The sequence below is a fragment of the Neospora caninum genome, chromosome XI, assembly GCF_000208865.1.
Source record: "Neospora caninum Liverpool complete genome, chromosome XI".
NCBI classification, from domain to species: domain Eukaryota; phylum Apicomplexa; class Conoidasida; order Eucoccidiorida; family Sarcocystidae; genus Neospora; species Neospora caninum.
In genome coordinates, this window is record NC_018397.1 from 6,065,688 (window position 1) to 6,081,760 (window position 16,073).

The 16,073-nt window shown below is 55.8% G+C and overlaps 3 protein-coding genes across 3 annotated transcripts; all 3 read left to right on the top strand.

Annotated features, from left to right (window-relative positions):
* Positions 1-1,290: 1,290 nt before the first annotated feature.
* On the top strand, positions 1,291-11,144 carry NCLIV_060260 (putative Trichohyalin; the record flags this gene model as incomplete). The annotated part of the gene is made up of 15 exons (XM_003885580.1): positions 1,291-1,806; positions 2,176-2,462; positions 2,859-4,558; positions 4,891-4,966; positions 5,160-5,501; positions 6,294-6,390; positions 6,807-6,893; positions 7,124-7,183; positions 7,722-7,796; positions 8,199-8,306; positions 8,927-9,150; positions 9,356-9,602; positions 9,841-9,990; positions 10,463-10,556; positions 11,071-11,144. The coding sequence occupies 15 exons, from the start codon at positions 1,291-1,293 to the stop codon at positions 11,142-11,144; spliced, it is 4,137 nt and encodes a 1,378-aa protein (XP_003885629.1).
* Positions 11,145-12,532: 1,388 nt separating this feature from the next.
* On the top strand, positions 12,533-13,282 carry NCLIV_060270 (hypothetical protein; the record flags this gene model as incomplete). Its single annotated transcript, XM_003885581.1, has 1 exon — positions 12,533-13,282. One exon carries the CDS (start codon positions 12,533-12,535, stop codon positions 13,280-13,282), a length of 750 nt encoding a protein of 249 aa, XP_003885630.1.
* Positions 13,283-14,993: 1,711 nt separating this feature from the next.
* On the top strand, positions 14,994-15,719 carry NCLIV_060280 (hypothetical protein; the record flags this gene model as incomplete). Its single annotated transcript, XM_003885582.1, has 1 exon — positions 14,994-15,719. The coding sequence occupies one exon, from the start codon at positions 14,994-14,996 to the stop codon at positions 15,717-15,719; it is 726 nt and encodes a 241-aa protein (XP_003885631.1).
* Positions 15,720-16,073: the final 354 nt, after the last annotated feature.

Genomic DNA, 16,073 nt, shown 5'->3' on the forward strand with positions numbered 1-16,073 from the left:
CTTCGTTTCCACTTTACTAGTTTTGCTAATCGAGCACTCACTTTAGTGTGGGAGTAATTCTTCTATGCTGTATCGATGGTAAAAAATTCCAGTTTTTCGTGTCAACGTGCTTGCTCTCCGCATGGCGCCTTGCACTGGCAGCCGCGGATGTACAAGGGAATAGAGGCTGTTCCACGTTTTCTGCGGATATCCGGCCAGGCAAAAAATACGTACGGGCGATAACTGACGCTTGCTCACCTAGTGGTTTTCCTACAACGCTTTTTCAAAGTGGAATGGCTTCTGGGGCAAGGAAGGGCGTGGGTTTTGTGTGTTGGGTGCCGAAGTGTTTGCCCTAGGGCACGGCTTTTCCCAGCGAACGTAGCACAAGACATGCGACGCTTCTGATTGAAAGCGACACTGCAGCCTGGATTATCTAATTTTTTCGTTTTTCGTGCACATCCATTCATCGCTTCCATCGCCTTTAGCTACGACCACATGGTGAATAAGGAGCTGGTACACACGAGAGTTCACAACACGACTTTAGAGGGAGCTCAGTTGCCCCAGCCACAACGAAGGCGGTCTGTCGTCCTCCAAACTGCAACGTTCACCTCTTCACGAGCTTCAGCAGCCAAGGAGAAGACCTCCGGTCAAAGAAGACCGTCCTTTGTCTGACTTTTCTGTGGTACTGAATACAAGACGGTCGGGCGAAATGCTGCATTCTTAGAGGTCACCCCGTCCGCCTTGGAGGTAATCGGCCTTCTTTTCCCATTTGCACCTGACTTGTGAACAAATCCTGGCGGACTCCAACCTGTGGCTGTTGGAAAGAGTCTACGGAGTTCCTGCCGTTTTAGATACAAGTGCGTGTGGTCTCTCTCAGACTCTACTTTTAATCTGGTAGCCGTGATAGCGCTGTAGTGCGGCTGTTCTCAGCTTTTCGAACCACTTGGAGGCCTTATGACGCCATGAAGACTCGTCATTCTTACTATGTTTCATTCCCTGTGAGGACATCGACGTTCTCCGTATGTCCACTGAAGTCCCGGTGAAGTCTGCAAGTCCTTCAGAACAGCTGCGTGTCCATTGGCGACAGTTGTCAGTGTTGTACACAGAATAGTGACTCCTCACCCGTGAGAAGCAGGTGTATGCTTGCTAGCCTTTTTCACAACGTCTCTCTCGCTGGGTGGCAATGCACTCGTGTGACTCCAGCGTGAATGCCATGGGTCAGCGCTAGGGCGCAGCACGTGCGGGGCGACACTTTCTTGGGGTAACCGGCGTTCATCGGCGCACGCGTGCGTCACACGAAACCGCCGAAGTATGCAGCCTCCGGCAGCGGGTTCTTGCGGCGGGGAAGGCGGCGAACCGCCTGCTCTTAGCCGGAGAGAGAGTGCCGGAGAGGCGCGTTCGGGAACGGCGATGTTGGACCTGGATATGGTTGAGAAGTTGAAGCAAAAGTACATAAAGTGCAAGCAACAGAATGACCGCCTCAAGGAAGTCTTGCTGCAGATGCAGCAACACGGCGAACAGAAGGCCTCTTCAGAACACCAGGAACAACTGGCGACACTTCAGCGGCAGGTCGAGCAATTACAGCAACAACTGAAAGTTCGAGACATGGAACAACGGCAACACCTAGAGGAGCTCGACGCCTTGCAATATACCAACCGGAAGCAACAGCAACAGCTTCAGCAGCTTCAACAGGCTACTGCTTCGGCCTCTGGAGGCCTCGCCGGTGCTGGGGGAGGCACCAAGTGGGGCATTGCGCTCCTTGCAGGAGCTTCGACCGGCAACGCCGCGAGGGAAGAAAGCGAGAGGCGCTTGACTGAAGAACTCCAGGTGCGCGTGGTCTGAATAGACAGGGGAGAAAGGGAGAATCATTCAGTGGAGCAGCCGTGGACCAGGTTTGAAAAGAGGGCGCGAACGCCTGCAGAGCGCTCACCTCCGACGCTTTGGGTCTCATCTAAAGGTAGAGGCGTTGCAAGAGGGACGGAAGGGGTAGGGCTTTTTAGGCAGGGGAGGTAGCCTGTTCCTTCATTTGTTGTGTAGCCGTAGGTTCTCCTCGCCCCTGTCACTGGTTTCGGTGCGCGCGCAGCATGAAACCTTCCCGACTTTCACTCTTCTCTGTGCGGTTGTCACCTTTGAGTCTTTTGTTTTCCCAAAAGATGTTCGGAAGCCTGTTTTCTGGCCTTCACTTTGTCCACGCAGGTGCTCAGGGACGAGCTTGAGCACAAAATCAGGGAGAACGAGCAGTTGCACGTGCAGCAGTTCGAAGAGAAACAACGGCAACAGGTTCAGCAGGAGAGGCTCGCCAGGCTGGACGAGGAGCTCCAGCAAGCGCAACACGCGTGTCAGCAACTGCGCCACGAGCGGGCTGAGACAGAGCGACGAGCACAGACACAGGAGGTGCTTTACCAGGAAGAGCGCGAACAGAAGCGGCAGCTTGAGGAGCGCTTCAGGGAACTGAAGAACGAAACTCATCTTCAGCTTACTAGGTATGAACGAGTAGCAGAACATTTGGCTGCCGCACCGAGGGAAATCTTCCGAGGCGCACTGTTTCTCGCTTGGCCCTCTCTTCGCTTTGGCCGGTTCACGGGTCCTCCCGCCGCCTCGTTTCTTCCGTGTCTTGCGAGCGTTCGAGTTCCAGTCCAGACCTAGAAAAGTGTGGGGCAGCAGGCAACGAAGAAGTCGCCCACTGGGACAAAAAGAGGGGGAACTAGCCACGGGGCACCGACGCACCTCCAGTGGCGCAGGGTGCAGAGAGGCTCTTCCCGTGGCACAGCGTTTGCATTGGAAAGAAGCGATTTTCGCAGTGTCCGAGTCACTCGCTCCGCTTATAGTTTCACGAGTCGTTTCGTTCGGAATCGGCTCCGCTCTGCACTTTGTTTCAGGCTGTCTGAACAGAAGGATACGCTCCAGCTCCAGCAGGCTCAGCTCCGCCGCTATTTCCGTCGGCGGCTTCCTGTGGATCTCCGCCGCTTTCGCCTTCTCGCGAGTTACGACGTGCCTTGTGGAGGCGCCGCCGCCGTGCTGGCAGCCTACACTGTGGCCGAAAGGCAAGTGACTTCGGCGACAGGGTGTCTGTTGGTTCGTCTGCAGCAGCTTCTGGCTGCCTGGAGTGAGGCTCTTTGCTCGGGGGGTGGGCGAACCGGCGCAGGCGACTCCCATGGCGGGGCAGATTCGGGCCTAAGGGGCGGCGCCATCTCGCCCCAGGGGACCGGTGAGCGATCGCTTTCCGACGGCCCCGCAGATGTGTCGGCTGCCGGTCTTGTGGCTATCGGAGGCAAAGACAGGGACCGATCGCAGGGTGAGACCGTGCGGCCGGGAGTGAACGGAGCGCGTCAACACGCCGTCCCCAGTGGGGGGAACACAACGGCGGCGGTGTCAGGCATTCACTTCAAGTTGACTGTCGCCAATCAGAAGGCCTTGGACGCCCTTCTCGAAGCGAGGAAGAGCATCGATCCCGTCAAGCGGTACTTGCTGCAGAAGCTGGTCGCGCCACGCGAGTCAGGCGACGCCGTAGGGCTCCCTCGAACGTGGGGATACGGAGAGGAAGGAACCTGCAGCAAGAACGACCGGTCTCCGCGGGGTGGGTTTCATACCCGCGAGAGTGAACTTCAGTGTGACGGGCGTGAACACGGTTCAGAGGGAGTGGTGACCGCGGTCGAGGCACAAAGTCGTTTGCGTCAGCTACGAGTCGCGATTCGCCGTTTCATCAGTTTCTCCCTCGTTTCCCTGACACTGGAAACGGACGCGTTTCCCATTCTTGACAACCCAGAGGAAGCGGCCAACGCGGACGCCTTCGAGCCCAGTCCGGGCTCTGAGGCCCGATGGTCGGCACGCCCGGGATCTGGAGGCGCGGGGCCGAGCTCGGGGTCTCGAAGCCAGACAGGAGACGCACGCCGGTCCACGACCGCCTTCATCGAGGCTTCTCGCCGATTCGCCAAGTGCCTGTCTGTTCTCCTCGAAGTTGCGCAGCTTCTCTTTTTCCCACCAGGTAGGCCGCAGGAGGGCGCCGCCCCGGATCCTCTCCCCGAAGTGGCGAGCCAGGCCTCAGGCTGGCCAAACTCGCTAAGAGACTTCCTGGACTCACCTGACGGCGCGCGGCAGCGGTTCGCGGGGTCACGAGCCGCAAAGAAGCGCGCGACTCGGGAAAAGAGCACGTCGGGGACTTCTCCGGGAGGCGGAGTTGGAGAGCTCCTGCCGTCCGAAGGCCCCAAGGCCTGCGTGGAGGCGTTGACGCGTCTCTCTCACGAGCATTTCCGCGTGCTGAGAAGCGCGGTGGCGCCAAGGGAGAGCGAAGAACCGGATGAAGAGGCCCTTGCAAATGCTGGTGAAGCAGACGAGAGAGCCGAGACAGACGAAGCTGGGAAACCGGTCCATTCCGGTTCACAGCCACCTGTTCCCAAGGCTGGTCAACCCAGTGGAACTCGGTTTTTTCGTCAAGAAGAGGGAGAAGCTTTGTTCGCGGCAGCGGAGAAGTCAGCTGTCGCTAGGGCAGCGGCGATATCTGCAGTAAAGCACGACGTCGCCAAGCATTTCCTTCAGCAAGTGTTCTTCAGGCACCTCGACGAAGCCATGATGAACATGGGTAAGCCACGACTCGTAGCAGGCCCCAGCAAAGTGCAAACCTGCGCAGCGTTGACTCTCTGGAGGCTGTCCAAACTCCGGCGCGACGGCTTCTCTGGCAAAACCGAACTACATAATTCGTTTTTCCCCCGTCGGTGTCCAACGGTGCCCCTGTGTATGTTCCGCGGTTGCCGGACTGGTGTATCTGGCCGGTCCTTCTGAACGGGCTCCCACGGTCCCCTCACATCGATTTCCAGCGCCGCGTACGCGCGTTGTTGGTCCTGCATGGGCATTTTGGGCAGTGTGCAGTCGATCTGAGATCATGAACGGCGCCTCTGTCTCCCTGTTACACAGCGACGATGGAAGGCTGTATCTCCGCGCGGATGTGCCGGCCCCACGTCGTCGAGGGTCACCTCCTTCCCCTCTCTGGGTAAGTTCTTCTCTCGCGCTTTGTTGCTGCTCTCCGCAGTCAGGACCTGGACCTGACAGCGGCGTCTGCCGTTTCTTCACAGGAAGCACTGCGCGTCTCTTTGCTTCGGTGAAGGCTGAACGTGGGCGACAGAGCCTGCAGAGAGCACGAGGATCGCCTGGTACTCTGTCTTCCGCGCCTGTTCCTTTTTCAGGGGCAGCGACGCCATGGTTGATCTGGTCCAGGCCCTCAAGTTGATAGATTCTTACATCCCTTTTCCCGCTCTTCTCCCGCATCTGTCTTCGATGGGGGCGAAGAAGGCCGCGATGCCCACCTCCGATTCCGCTGGCGGGTCTCCTTCCTCGTCCCACTGGACAGCCGCAAGGAGCGAGTTGGTGTCCATGCCCATGCGATTCACGATGCCTGAAAAAAGGAAAGAGGGAACGAACAGTACCGTCGCCGTTTTGCGCGAGGGTCTGGGGGCCCTCGTCTCCTCTCGTCTCGCTCTCTGGTCTCGCTTTCTCCGCCTCCCTGTCCTGGACTCGGCTCTTTACAGGTGAGAAGAAAGCAACGGGAAGTTGGGAAACCTGTACCGCACGCAATCGTGCGGTCCGGTTTGTAAACGCCTCGTGCAGGCTGCGCGGCCAGTTGCAACCTTGACGCAGACGAGAAGGCCTCCGTACAGCCCCAGCTGACTCCGTCCTAGTCAGCACTGCCTCTCGCACGCGTTGCAGGCAAACTCGAGAAAACCTGTAGATTCCCTGGGTGAAAAGAAGCCGTCGGAGGCGGAGCTGAACATGAGGAAAACTGACACGATCAAAGCAAGAAAGCACGTGAAAGATGTCGTGCTCTGCCCTGCTATCAGTCGAAGTGTAACTGTGGAACGAACGTTAAATATCGTCGTCATCGGCACAGAATTTGAGAGCTGCTGCGGCGAGAGAGGCGCAGCGGAATTGCGAACCGTGAGTTCCGACGAGGCATGCAGTAGATCGTGATATTTTCATTCGGGGAAAGTTGAGCAACAAGTCCTGCGGCGTCAGGACAAGCTCTGTTGGAGTTGGTGTCCTTTAGAGAGGGACACGGCTTCTCTGCGCTGCCGCCCTTTTTTCTGTCTTTTCCGTTCGCCCTTTCCCGCTGTTTCCCTTTTGCTCGCACTCCGCTCTTTGCCTTTTCTGTCTGATTTGGCTTCTCCATTTCGCTTCAAATGCCCGAACGGCCCCATACATAGTACTTTTATGATCCCAAGCTGGTTGTCCCGTAATAATCGACGTTGCTTATCTGATGCCTCCCTTGTGCATTTCTTCGGTGTCCTTGCCTCTGCCCCCGCTGTCTGTCCCCGCTTTCCCAGGCTGCAAGACTTCATGAGGACGCGCCAGGACGCCCTGCGGAGCGCCCCGCCTCGCATGCTGCGTGACGACGCCCTGTACTTTAGAGAAGAAGTTCAGGTTAGCGGCAACCCAAGACAGCAGGTCTCCTCTCTTCTTTTCAAACTGCGACTGCACACCCGAGGCGGTTCCAACTCGAAATGAAAAAGGCTTCACAACACTGAATACGGCAGCGTTTATCCTCAAGGCTCAGATCGCTTCATTCGTGCTTTCGAAATAGACAGTCTCTCTGCTTACTGGGCCTGTCCCACGCTGTTTTTTGTAGTTGAGACTCTCGTACAGAATGATCCTCTCCTGTACACACACACATATCTGCTGTTTTCAAAGGTAAGCGCGGAATCCTCGTTTGAGGCGAAGTGCGTCTCTCCAGAGTCGCCCACGGAGAGGAAGTCGTTGTCGGAGAATGGACTGGTGTTGCCTTGTGAGTCCTTTTAACTTCTGCGCTTTGGACGTTCCTGGCTCGGTTTTCCGCACAGAGACTGACAGAAGAAGAGCAGCGTCTTCACAGGCGGTTGGAGTCCGTTCAGCTCGACTACGACGAAGTTTTGGAAGAGCGGGATCAGGTGAGGCAACAGTCGCTAACGGCAGTTCAGGCCTACGTGCTCCGGTGATCGGTTGGTCACACCAATCTTCACTCGTGTAGTAAGCAACAGTGGACGGAACTTTCAACTCACCCCGCTGTTTGAAGGCTGGCGAGGAACCCGGGTTTCTTAAGTGCAGTTTCTTCTCAGGGATGCGCTTCCCCCGCCTGAGGCTCTTTGTGCCTTCCCGTTATGTATCTTTTGCCCCCCAGTTGATGCAGGACAAGGACGAGCTTCGCGACCGCTACGCCGTCATGCAGACCCGCTTTGAAGTACGTGGGGGCGACTCGTGTCCCTGTTTCATCGAACAAGTTTTTAATTCATGGAGACGCCTGAGAACAAAGGAATCTGCCGATCGCACTGTACTTTGCTTGGACGCATGCCTAGGACAGAGTATCGGCCTTGAGTACACGCACCTGCTGCTACCTCGTGGAGGCAGACTATCGGACCGAGAGTCCGCTGCAGAATAAGGGAACCGAACTCTGAGGGAATTCCAGTGTCTGCGAGGAACTGCGTCTGCAGAGAGGAGAGAAAAACTTCCTCTCCGCGTCTACAAGTTCGGAATTGGCGTCGGCGGGGACATGCTTCTGCCCCACGAGTATGCTCACCCAGAGGCGGCTGAAATCGGACTGGTCACTGTGCGGCTGAGCGCCATCGGAGAAGAACGGATGGTGCGGTAGACACTCAACGACGAAAAGATACCTATTTCCGTCTTACTTGCCGACTCGAGGTCACTGGCGGCAGACGGTGGGGCGTGTTTTTCGTCCCCTGTCACTGCGTTTTCGCGTGTGCTGTGTCGCTCCTGTCTAGCTCGCGCGTGGAGGGTTCAGTTCCCACGGCGCCTCGGCTCTCCAGCGCCCGCTGCAGCTGGGGGGCGAGAACGAGGTACCGTCGACAGGCAAAGGTACGTTATCAGGATGCGGCACGGAATACCGGGAAAGCTCTCCTCGGCCTGCACTGGATCTGGGGCCAGACGAACAGGGTTGATGTTTTGTACCAGCCGATCTAAAACCGTGACGTCTTTGTGTTACGTGGTGGGCGGTGTGTTTAAGACTAGCTTGCTTGCGCGCGTTTTAATATGCAGTTTAGTAGGATGCTGTGAGACGGAATCGTCATTGAGTGCGGGAGTCGGGAAAACTGAGAATTTCGACCCCAGAGTTTTTCTTGCGGTTCAGCCAGTGCAAACTCTCGGCACTGCGGGGAGCTGGAAACAAGCAAGACACCCGATGCGCGATAGCCGCGTTCTTCACAGTCCGTGTGTGGAGCGTCGCTGTCGCTTTTGTTCAGCGGGAGACGATTCGAAACGAAGCGGCGACCGTGGAGCTCTCGGGTCCCCGCGGAATGGAGAGCAAGCGCGTGTGTCTCCAGAGAGGGACAGCACGCACTGTCATTCTGGTGAGAGGAGTGAAGGAGAGCGCGCGTCCCTGGGCAGAGAAAGAGAAGGCGCTTGGATGGGGAAGAGGCTTCGGCGACCGTTCCACCTTCAGCCTCAGCGTCTGCTGACGACTCCACGTATCGGCAGATTGCTTCTGTTCGAAGCGCCAGGCAGATCAGGACGGCTCCTCTTGCACGCTACAGTGGAGGGGCAAGAGTCCCGTGCGTGGTGCATGCAAAGCTATGTGGCGAGGCCAGAGCCGCGAGCCGAGAGGCCCGTGCCGTTCTCCCTAGCGAGGAGGGCCGTTATCAAAAGGCAATTTGCAAGGACGTCTGTGCCTACGGAATTGCTTCTCGGAGCGGTCGTGAAAAAATCGGTTTCGGCCCGTGCACCCACGGAGTTTCGTAATGCGTCACTTTCATGTGCCTCTTACCAGCCCATTTATCCGTTTTCACAGTACGTCTGTCGGTCTGGCCGGCGTCAGCTCTCCCCATCAGTCACTCTGTCACAGGCTCCTTGAGGAAAATCCACCGCGTCGTGCCCGTTCTCAGGCCGTCGTGGACGCAGGGCGTGCGCTGTCCCTTCCGTGTCTTCATATGTTTCCTGGAGAGCCTGGCTGTCTCTTCTCGATCGCTTTTAGGAGTGCTCTGGTCTGTCTTGTGTCGTTAATGGTCCAGGCTCTCAACACTTAGGCGCGGCAGTAGCGGCGGTAGCTGCTGAGGACGCATGCGCTGCGGCCGCGAAGCTCATGGTGATGGCGAGGGGTTTTCGCCTTTCTGGCTCAGAAACAAGCCTGCCGGCGCTAGGGTGCCCGTCCCGCGAGGCTGCTGCTGCGATGATGGAAGCGGCTCTTCTACAGCGTGGGTGAGGAAACAGCCGCGAACGGAGACTGGAGTGATTGATTCTGTACGGTAGAGCAGAGCTTGCCGAGGCTCCTGGCTTGTCTGTTTAGTCCTCCGAAAGCGGGCCCTGTTGTTTCATGGCTTCTGGTTTTGTTGACCGCGCCGTAGCTGCGATTTCTACGTTCGCCCCTAACTCTGTGGCGGGTTCACACTGTGCCTTGTGGTAGGAGCATCTTCCGAGCTGCCTCCGAATCGGCTGTGTCGACCGCTGCAACGGATGCAGCGGAAGCTGTTATTGCTTCACTCGAGGCATGTGAAGGCACTGGAGACGGCAAGTCGGCGATAGAGTCGCTGGAATATCAGCAGGAACTGCGGCAAGTCTACGTCCAGCAAGTCCAGCAGTTACTGCAGCATGTCCAGACCAGCGAGGATGCGCTCGCAGCCCTGAAGATGCAGCTCAGCAGTTGCTTGAAAGTGAGACCAATACGCGCCTCTGTGTCTGAGACTGCGTAGAAAAAAACACCAAGAGCTAGAACCTGGTCGTAGATACTGCGCGCATGCACCAACTGGGGACGTGTGCTATCGCAGTCGGCTGCTTCTACCTTTTCACACGTTCCACCCCGATAGGATAAGAAAAGTGGTGCGCAAGATGACAAGCCCGTGGCTTGTGATTCAGTCCAGAGGTGCGCCTCCATATTTTTGATCTGCCCAGACCATCCACGCCCTCGATAGCCAGCGACACGTTCTCCAGAGGCAGCTGCAGGAGCAACAGAGTGCGGCGGCAGCGGCTGCGAGTGCGGCACGGCTGGCGGAAGTGAAGTATATGGAGCAGCTGTCGGTCCTGAGCGAGCACTATTGCCAGGTTAGTGAGCTGCTCCGTGCAATGGAGGAGCAATTGCAGACATCGTCTTTTGCAAGAGTCAGGACATGTCTCGGAAATGAGCAAGGAAGCTCGACACTTCTAGGCGGGAAACGATCTGCCATCCAGTGGGCTCGCCGTCGTTTCTGCACGCACCTGTTGCGTTCGCTGGTGCACTCCTCCTGATGTTTTCCTGTGCTGAAAAACAGCGCTTGAGGCACCAGCCCGCAGTCCGGTTGAAAGAGCCTTCAGGGCATCTGCGTGTCCATGGAAGGCGCACGGATACCGCTGCACGGGGCGGGCGGCACGGTGTGGAGTACCCGCAGGGGAGGGTGCCTGGTTGATCACATTTGGAACCAGGCATGGGTTTTGATTGCTTGCTTGCTGATTCAAGTTACAGCTTGCGCGTGGTGAGAAGTGCAGATTCTGGCTTGTTCCCTTCGTCTGTGTTACCCTGTGTTGTTGGTATGAACAGGAGGGGGAGAAACGGAAAGCCGTAGAAGTCCACATGGATGACATGCGGAAACAGAGAGTCCTGTGTGGACGCTGCGGAGTTTGGAATTCCCTGGGTGAGGCCCTGTTCACCGGAATACGACCGAAATCATAAACGACTGCAGGAAAATGAAATGCCATCCACCGGTTCGGCTTCCCATTTCGGTTTTCGCATTCTGCACGCAAGTGGTGCTACGATAAGTGAACAGTCATTTAATTTGGGAGGCGCTGACAGGCGCTCTCAGTCGGGAAGCTTGACGGCTTTTCCGCGTGATACAAAGAGTGTCGAAGTTTGTCAGTGAGCTAGATGTCTTTATCGCTCATACTGGGCGCGGGGTTGACCTGTGGGCTAGTCTCCCTGCCCAAGGCAGAGCACTGGATTGGATACCCCGGGAACTGTGCTCCGATTAATAAGAATCATAATTTAAGTCACCAGGCATGCAGTACCAATCAGATAACAACTGAAGCTATACTCGCCAACCGGCAATTATGTCACGGCAGAAGTGTGCGGTTGACCTCGCCGTTGTCTCACGTTGGTGCACGGACGCATCCCTTTGAGGTCTTCTGTTCGTGTGACGCTGTGTCTTTCAGGTTTCCTCCTGGGCGCGACTAGCGGAGGAGCGTGCACTATGTGCCATGGAAGAGTGATTGAACCGCCAGCGTGACTGACGGCGACGCGTACCAGGGAAGGCGAAGGAAGAATGTGGAAATCATGGACGAAACCAGTGAATAAGAATTGCAACGCGCATCATAGCCCACGACTTTCTTGTATGTAAACGTGGTAGCGTTGAGTTCTGGTACGCGTACCCTACGGTGAATGCGGATCCTCCCCCACTCAGTGACTGCTGGGCAATGAGTGTAATCGATGGAACGAATTTTGCTCACAAACGGTAGTGCAACGCGTTTTTGACATGTCAACGAAGTCAGCTTGCGGCTGAGTATATGGCTTCTCTGTAGTGGGCAGTTCACCTCGTTGGGATGCTGCCATCGCCAGTAGCTGTCATAGAATCGCCGGTTCAAGACAAAAATACCAATAGGGTGGACACGCTTGGACTCGTTCGATGCGCGGGAGAGCGACTTTGACTCGTACTGAGTTTCATGGCCTGGCGGCTCTCGGACTGGTACATCAGGGATGGAAACGAGGTAGCGGTAATCAAGAGGCAACCCTGTCACGCGGCGCACTTGTGCCGAGTAATATTCGACACCAGCTGACGAAATGACGATCTCACTCATTATTATTGAGAAACTTATGGTAGACCTTTTTGAGTTCTATTGCCCTTTTGGAAACCAACGAAGAGAGGAAAGGAAAGTGTAATATTGGGCCTCCTACTGTTTCGCGCAGCACCCGTCCCCAATCCCAAATATCTTTGTGGCCTCTCCGGGGACAGCACAGACGTCACGTGTATTTGATTACCTGACGGATGCTTGCATTTTAGTGTTTCACTAGCGGAGGCAAGACCCGAGATGTGCCCGTGGCACACACGTTGTAAGGCGGGGCACAACGGCATGAAATCGTCGCTTGCTTAATATCCAGGTCCAACAGCAGCCACACTTCTATGGATTGTTGACACGAAGAGCCTACCGAGACTTGCAAGTGGCGGTGGAGGGTAATTATGTCTATCGTGCCATCCCTTCGTGAGCGAGCAGAAACTGATATACACGTTTTACGATTGCGTATTTTGACGGTCTGGTTGTTACCGTACTAAACGCGAAACGGCAAGGCGTGTCGCCACGTGATCCCAGCCAGCCACCAGACTGCCGGTGACATAACGTGTCCTAAGAAATGACGCTGTCAAGGGCAAGCAAACACATACTCGTGTCAAACGCTCCGATCGACTCGAGTCGACTGTAAGGGTCGCAATGCTCGGCCAGCCAAGTCGATCCGATCGAGCAGGCTCGGCCTCCGCCCGCGTTCCCGTCCCGATGTAGATGCCAGGTCGATGCGCATCATTGCCATCGGCTGAGCCATTCACACATTTAATTCCACTCGAGTTTTCTATATCGCACCCGAAGTGTTATTGCATTTTCCCAGTTTTCTCTGCAGTTTCTAACAATGGCATTCTTCAGCAGCAGACGTGTGGTTGCACTCGCTCTTTTCGTGGGCCTGTCAGGCAGCGTTGACGCGGCGCCGATTGTCGCAGAGGATCTCAGTGTTGAGAGATTCTTGGCCAAGGAAGTGTCTGCAGAGGAAGGCTATGTCGGTGCTATGTCTCCCATCGACGCGGACGATGCAGTGGAGGGTCGGGACGACAAGGACAGGGGGAGTGACAAGGATAAGAAGCAGCATTCCCCTCCGCCCAAAACAACTACCACCACGCTTCCGCCCACGACAACGACAACCACCAAGCGGCCGCCTTCGAAGCACATTCCAGCTCCGCCAATGAAGCACATTCCTGCTCCCCCAGCAAAGCGCATTCCTGCTCCCCCAGCAAAGCACATTCCCGCTCCGCCAACGAAGCACATTCCTGCTCCTCCAGCAAAGCACATTCCTGCTCCCCCCACGAAGCAGGTGCCAGTGCCGCCCGTCAAAGGAGCACCAGTCCCCGTCCCTGTTCCCAGTCCCGTGATGACAAAAGCGAAATTCAAGAAGCTCTTGCTGCTTCTTATGCTCGGCTCGCAACGTTTTAAGAAGATCATGTCGGATGAGGACCACAATGGGGTGGCCGAGCTTATTCGCGATTATGATTCCGGCAAGCTCGAAGACCTAGAGCACATGCTCTGGGAGTCTTACCAGGAGAGCGCAGGGACAGACGAAGACTTCTCTGCTTTCTTTCGACAGCTGCAAGATGCCGCTTCGGCGTAGTGGAGGGTGTCGAGGCGTATCGGCGTTTTCCTGTTGAATTTTCGGTAGTGGTGAACTGTGCTTGTGCGACAATGGTTATTTGAATGCATTTGTTTGAAGAGACGCAACGCCAAGGTTCGATGAAGGTCGACAATCACTGCCGTGTTAATGGAAAAGCTGTCCATACCAGCTGTGTGCTGCGTGTCGTGATTCACCGTTAGAGTCACGATTCACTTTAGAGGCTTCGTTGGCGACCGAGATTGCTTTGCCTTCGTTAGCGAATGATGGCTACTGAATCACTGCTTCTCACCCAAAAGGATGAGGATGCACTGCATGAAGGGGCAGTCGATAAAGTTACACATTGCACTGGCACTAGAGTCCGAATCACACTAAGTCGATTCATCCAGACAAACGAGCATGAGGGCAGACGATTCTCAGTCTCGAGGCAAGAACGAAAACGAAAGTCGGAAAGCTCCTGTTGCCAATTTCCGGATGTGGTCGAGCTCCGCCCAAATATGTTGTAGGGCCCGAGATTACAATGGATTGCTCCTGGACTGTTTTGACACAAATGCTTAATCCTGATGTCCAGACGTACGAACGTCGCTCACGGTATTCCTACGAAGTCGAAATACTGGGGGATTGTGAACCAGTGGCTGTACGGATTTGCAAAATTATTACGCAGGGTTTCGTCCCAAAAACAACTGCGGTTCTGCGTAAACTGAACAGCCAACGGGCGCAAACCGGCTTTTCTAGCTCTAGCACCTTCGGCACGTCGTGGTCACGGTCAGTCCGCAGCCGACTGCAGGGGGGCGGTGCTGCCTCCTGAATCTCAACTACACTGATGACCAAGGCTCCGTGTGCGATGAACGTCTCGAGGCATTGCTGTTCCGTCCTCGCTGTGAGTGCCCACATGGCAGTCTCCATTAGTCAGGGATGCAAGCAACGAAACCCAGTACAGGAGCGTGCTGCGCGAACTGCGCTGCACCCATTCGTGGCCCTGTTTCATTGTCCCGGCTCGGCAGGTTCCTGACATGTCTGTGGTCGGCCCTTGTTTCGCGTGCAAGGCCTCACAGATGGCCTGGGCATCAACAACTCGCTTGCCCGTTAGCTATATGGTCACCCTTCTATCGTGGGATGAGGACCCCTCGGAGTTCACTAATCGTGCTCGGAAATGAGAGATGGCTGAACCCTTGCGAAAACGACTTCCGCACTCCCACTCTAGGTTGGCGCAAAGAAGTTACTACAGTCTCGGAACACAGGGACACGCAACCGGATCTCTGACTCCGGTCTTGCTGCATCTCCATTTAATGGCGGCAGGATACTGTTGCGGTGCAGCCCGCTGACGTCATCCAGATCGCGAAACGTCTTCATGTTCTGGGCGATGCAAGTGCATGAAGCTCATTTAGCAAGTCGCGAGAGATTCAGGTTCACGTCGCAGGAGAATGTGGTGCAAACGGTCAGTAGTCTGAGAGGCATAGGTTTCAGGTTATTCGGCTTCAGTTGCCAGCGCTCCGACTCGAGTCGACTGTAAGGTTCGCAATGCTCGGCCAGCCAAGTCGATCCGATCGAGCAGGCTCGGCCTCCGCCCGCGTTCCCGTCCCGATGTAGATGCCAGGTCGATGCGCATCATTGCCATCGGCTAAGCCATTCACACATTTAATTCCACTCGAGTTTTCTATATCGCACCCGAAGTGTTATTGCATTTTCCCAGTTTTCTCTGCAGTTTCTAACAATGGCATTCTTCAGCAGCAGACGTGTGGTTGCACTCGCTCTTTTCGTGGGCCTGTCAGGCAGCGTTGACGCGGCGCCGATTGTCGCAGAGGATCTCAGTGTTGAGAGATTCTTGGCCAAGGAAGTGTCTGCAGAGGAAGGCTATGTCGGTGCTATGTCTCCCATCGACGCGGACGATGCAGTGGAGGGTCGGGACGACAAGGACAGGGGGAGTGACAAGGATAAGAAGCAGCATTCCCCTCCGCCCAAAACAACTACCACCACGCTTCCGCCCACGACAACGACAACCACCAAGCGGCCGCCTTCGAAGCACATTCCAGCTCCGCCAATGAAGCACATTCCTGCTCCCCCAGCAAAGCACATTCCCGCTCCCCCAGCAAAGCACATTCCTGCTCCTCCAGCAAAGCACATTCCTGCTCCCCCCACGAAGCAGGTGCCAGTGCCGCCCGTCAAAGGAGCACCAGTCCCCGTCCCTGTTCCCAGTCCCGTGATGACAAAAGCGAAATTCAAGAAGCTCTTGCTGCTTCTTATGCTCGGCTCGCAACGTTTTAAGAAGATCATGTCGGATGAGGACCACAATGGGGTGGCCGAGCTTATTCGCGATTATGATTCCGGCAAGCTCGAAGACCTAGAGCACATGCTCTGGGAGTCTTACCAGGAGAGCGCAGGGACAGACGAAGACTTCTCTGCTTTCTTTCGACAGCTGCAAGATGCCGCTTCGGCGTAGTGGAGGGTGTCGAGGCGTATCGGCGTTTTCCTGTTGAATTTTCGGTAGTGGTGAACTGTGCTTGTGCGACAATGGTTATTTGAATGCATTTGTTTGAAGAGACGCAACGCCAAGGTTCGATGAAGGTCGACAATCACTGCCGTGTTAATGGAAAAGCTGTCCATACCAGCTGTGTGCTGCGTGTCGTGATTCACCGTTAGAGTCACGATTCACTTTAGAGGCTTCGTTGGCGACCGAGATTGCTTTGCCTTCGTTAGCGAATGATGGCTACTGAATCACTGCTTCTCACCCAAAAGGATGAGGATGCACTGCATGAAGGGGCAGTCGATAAAGTTACACATTGCACTGGCACTA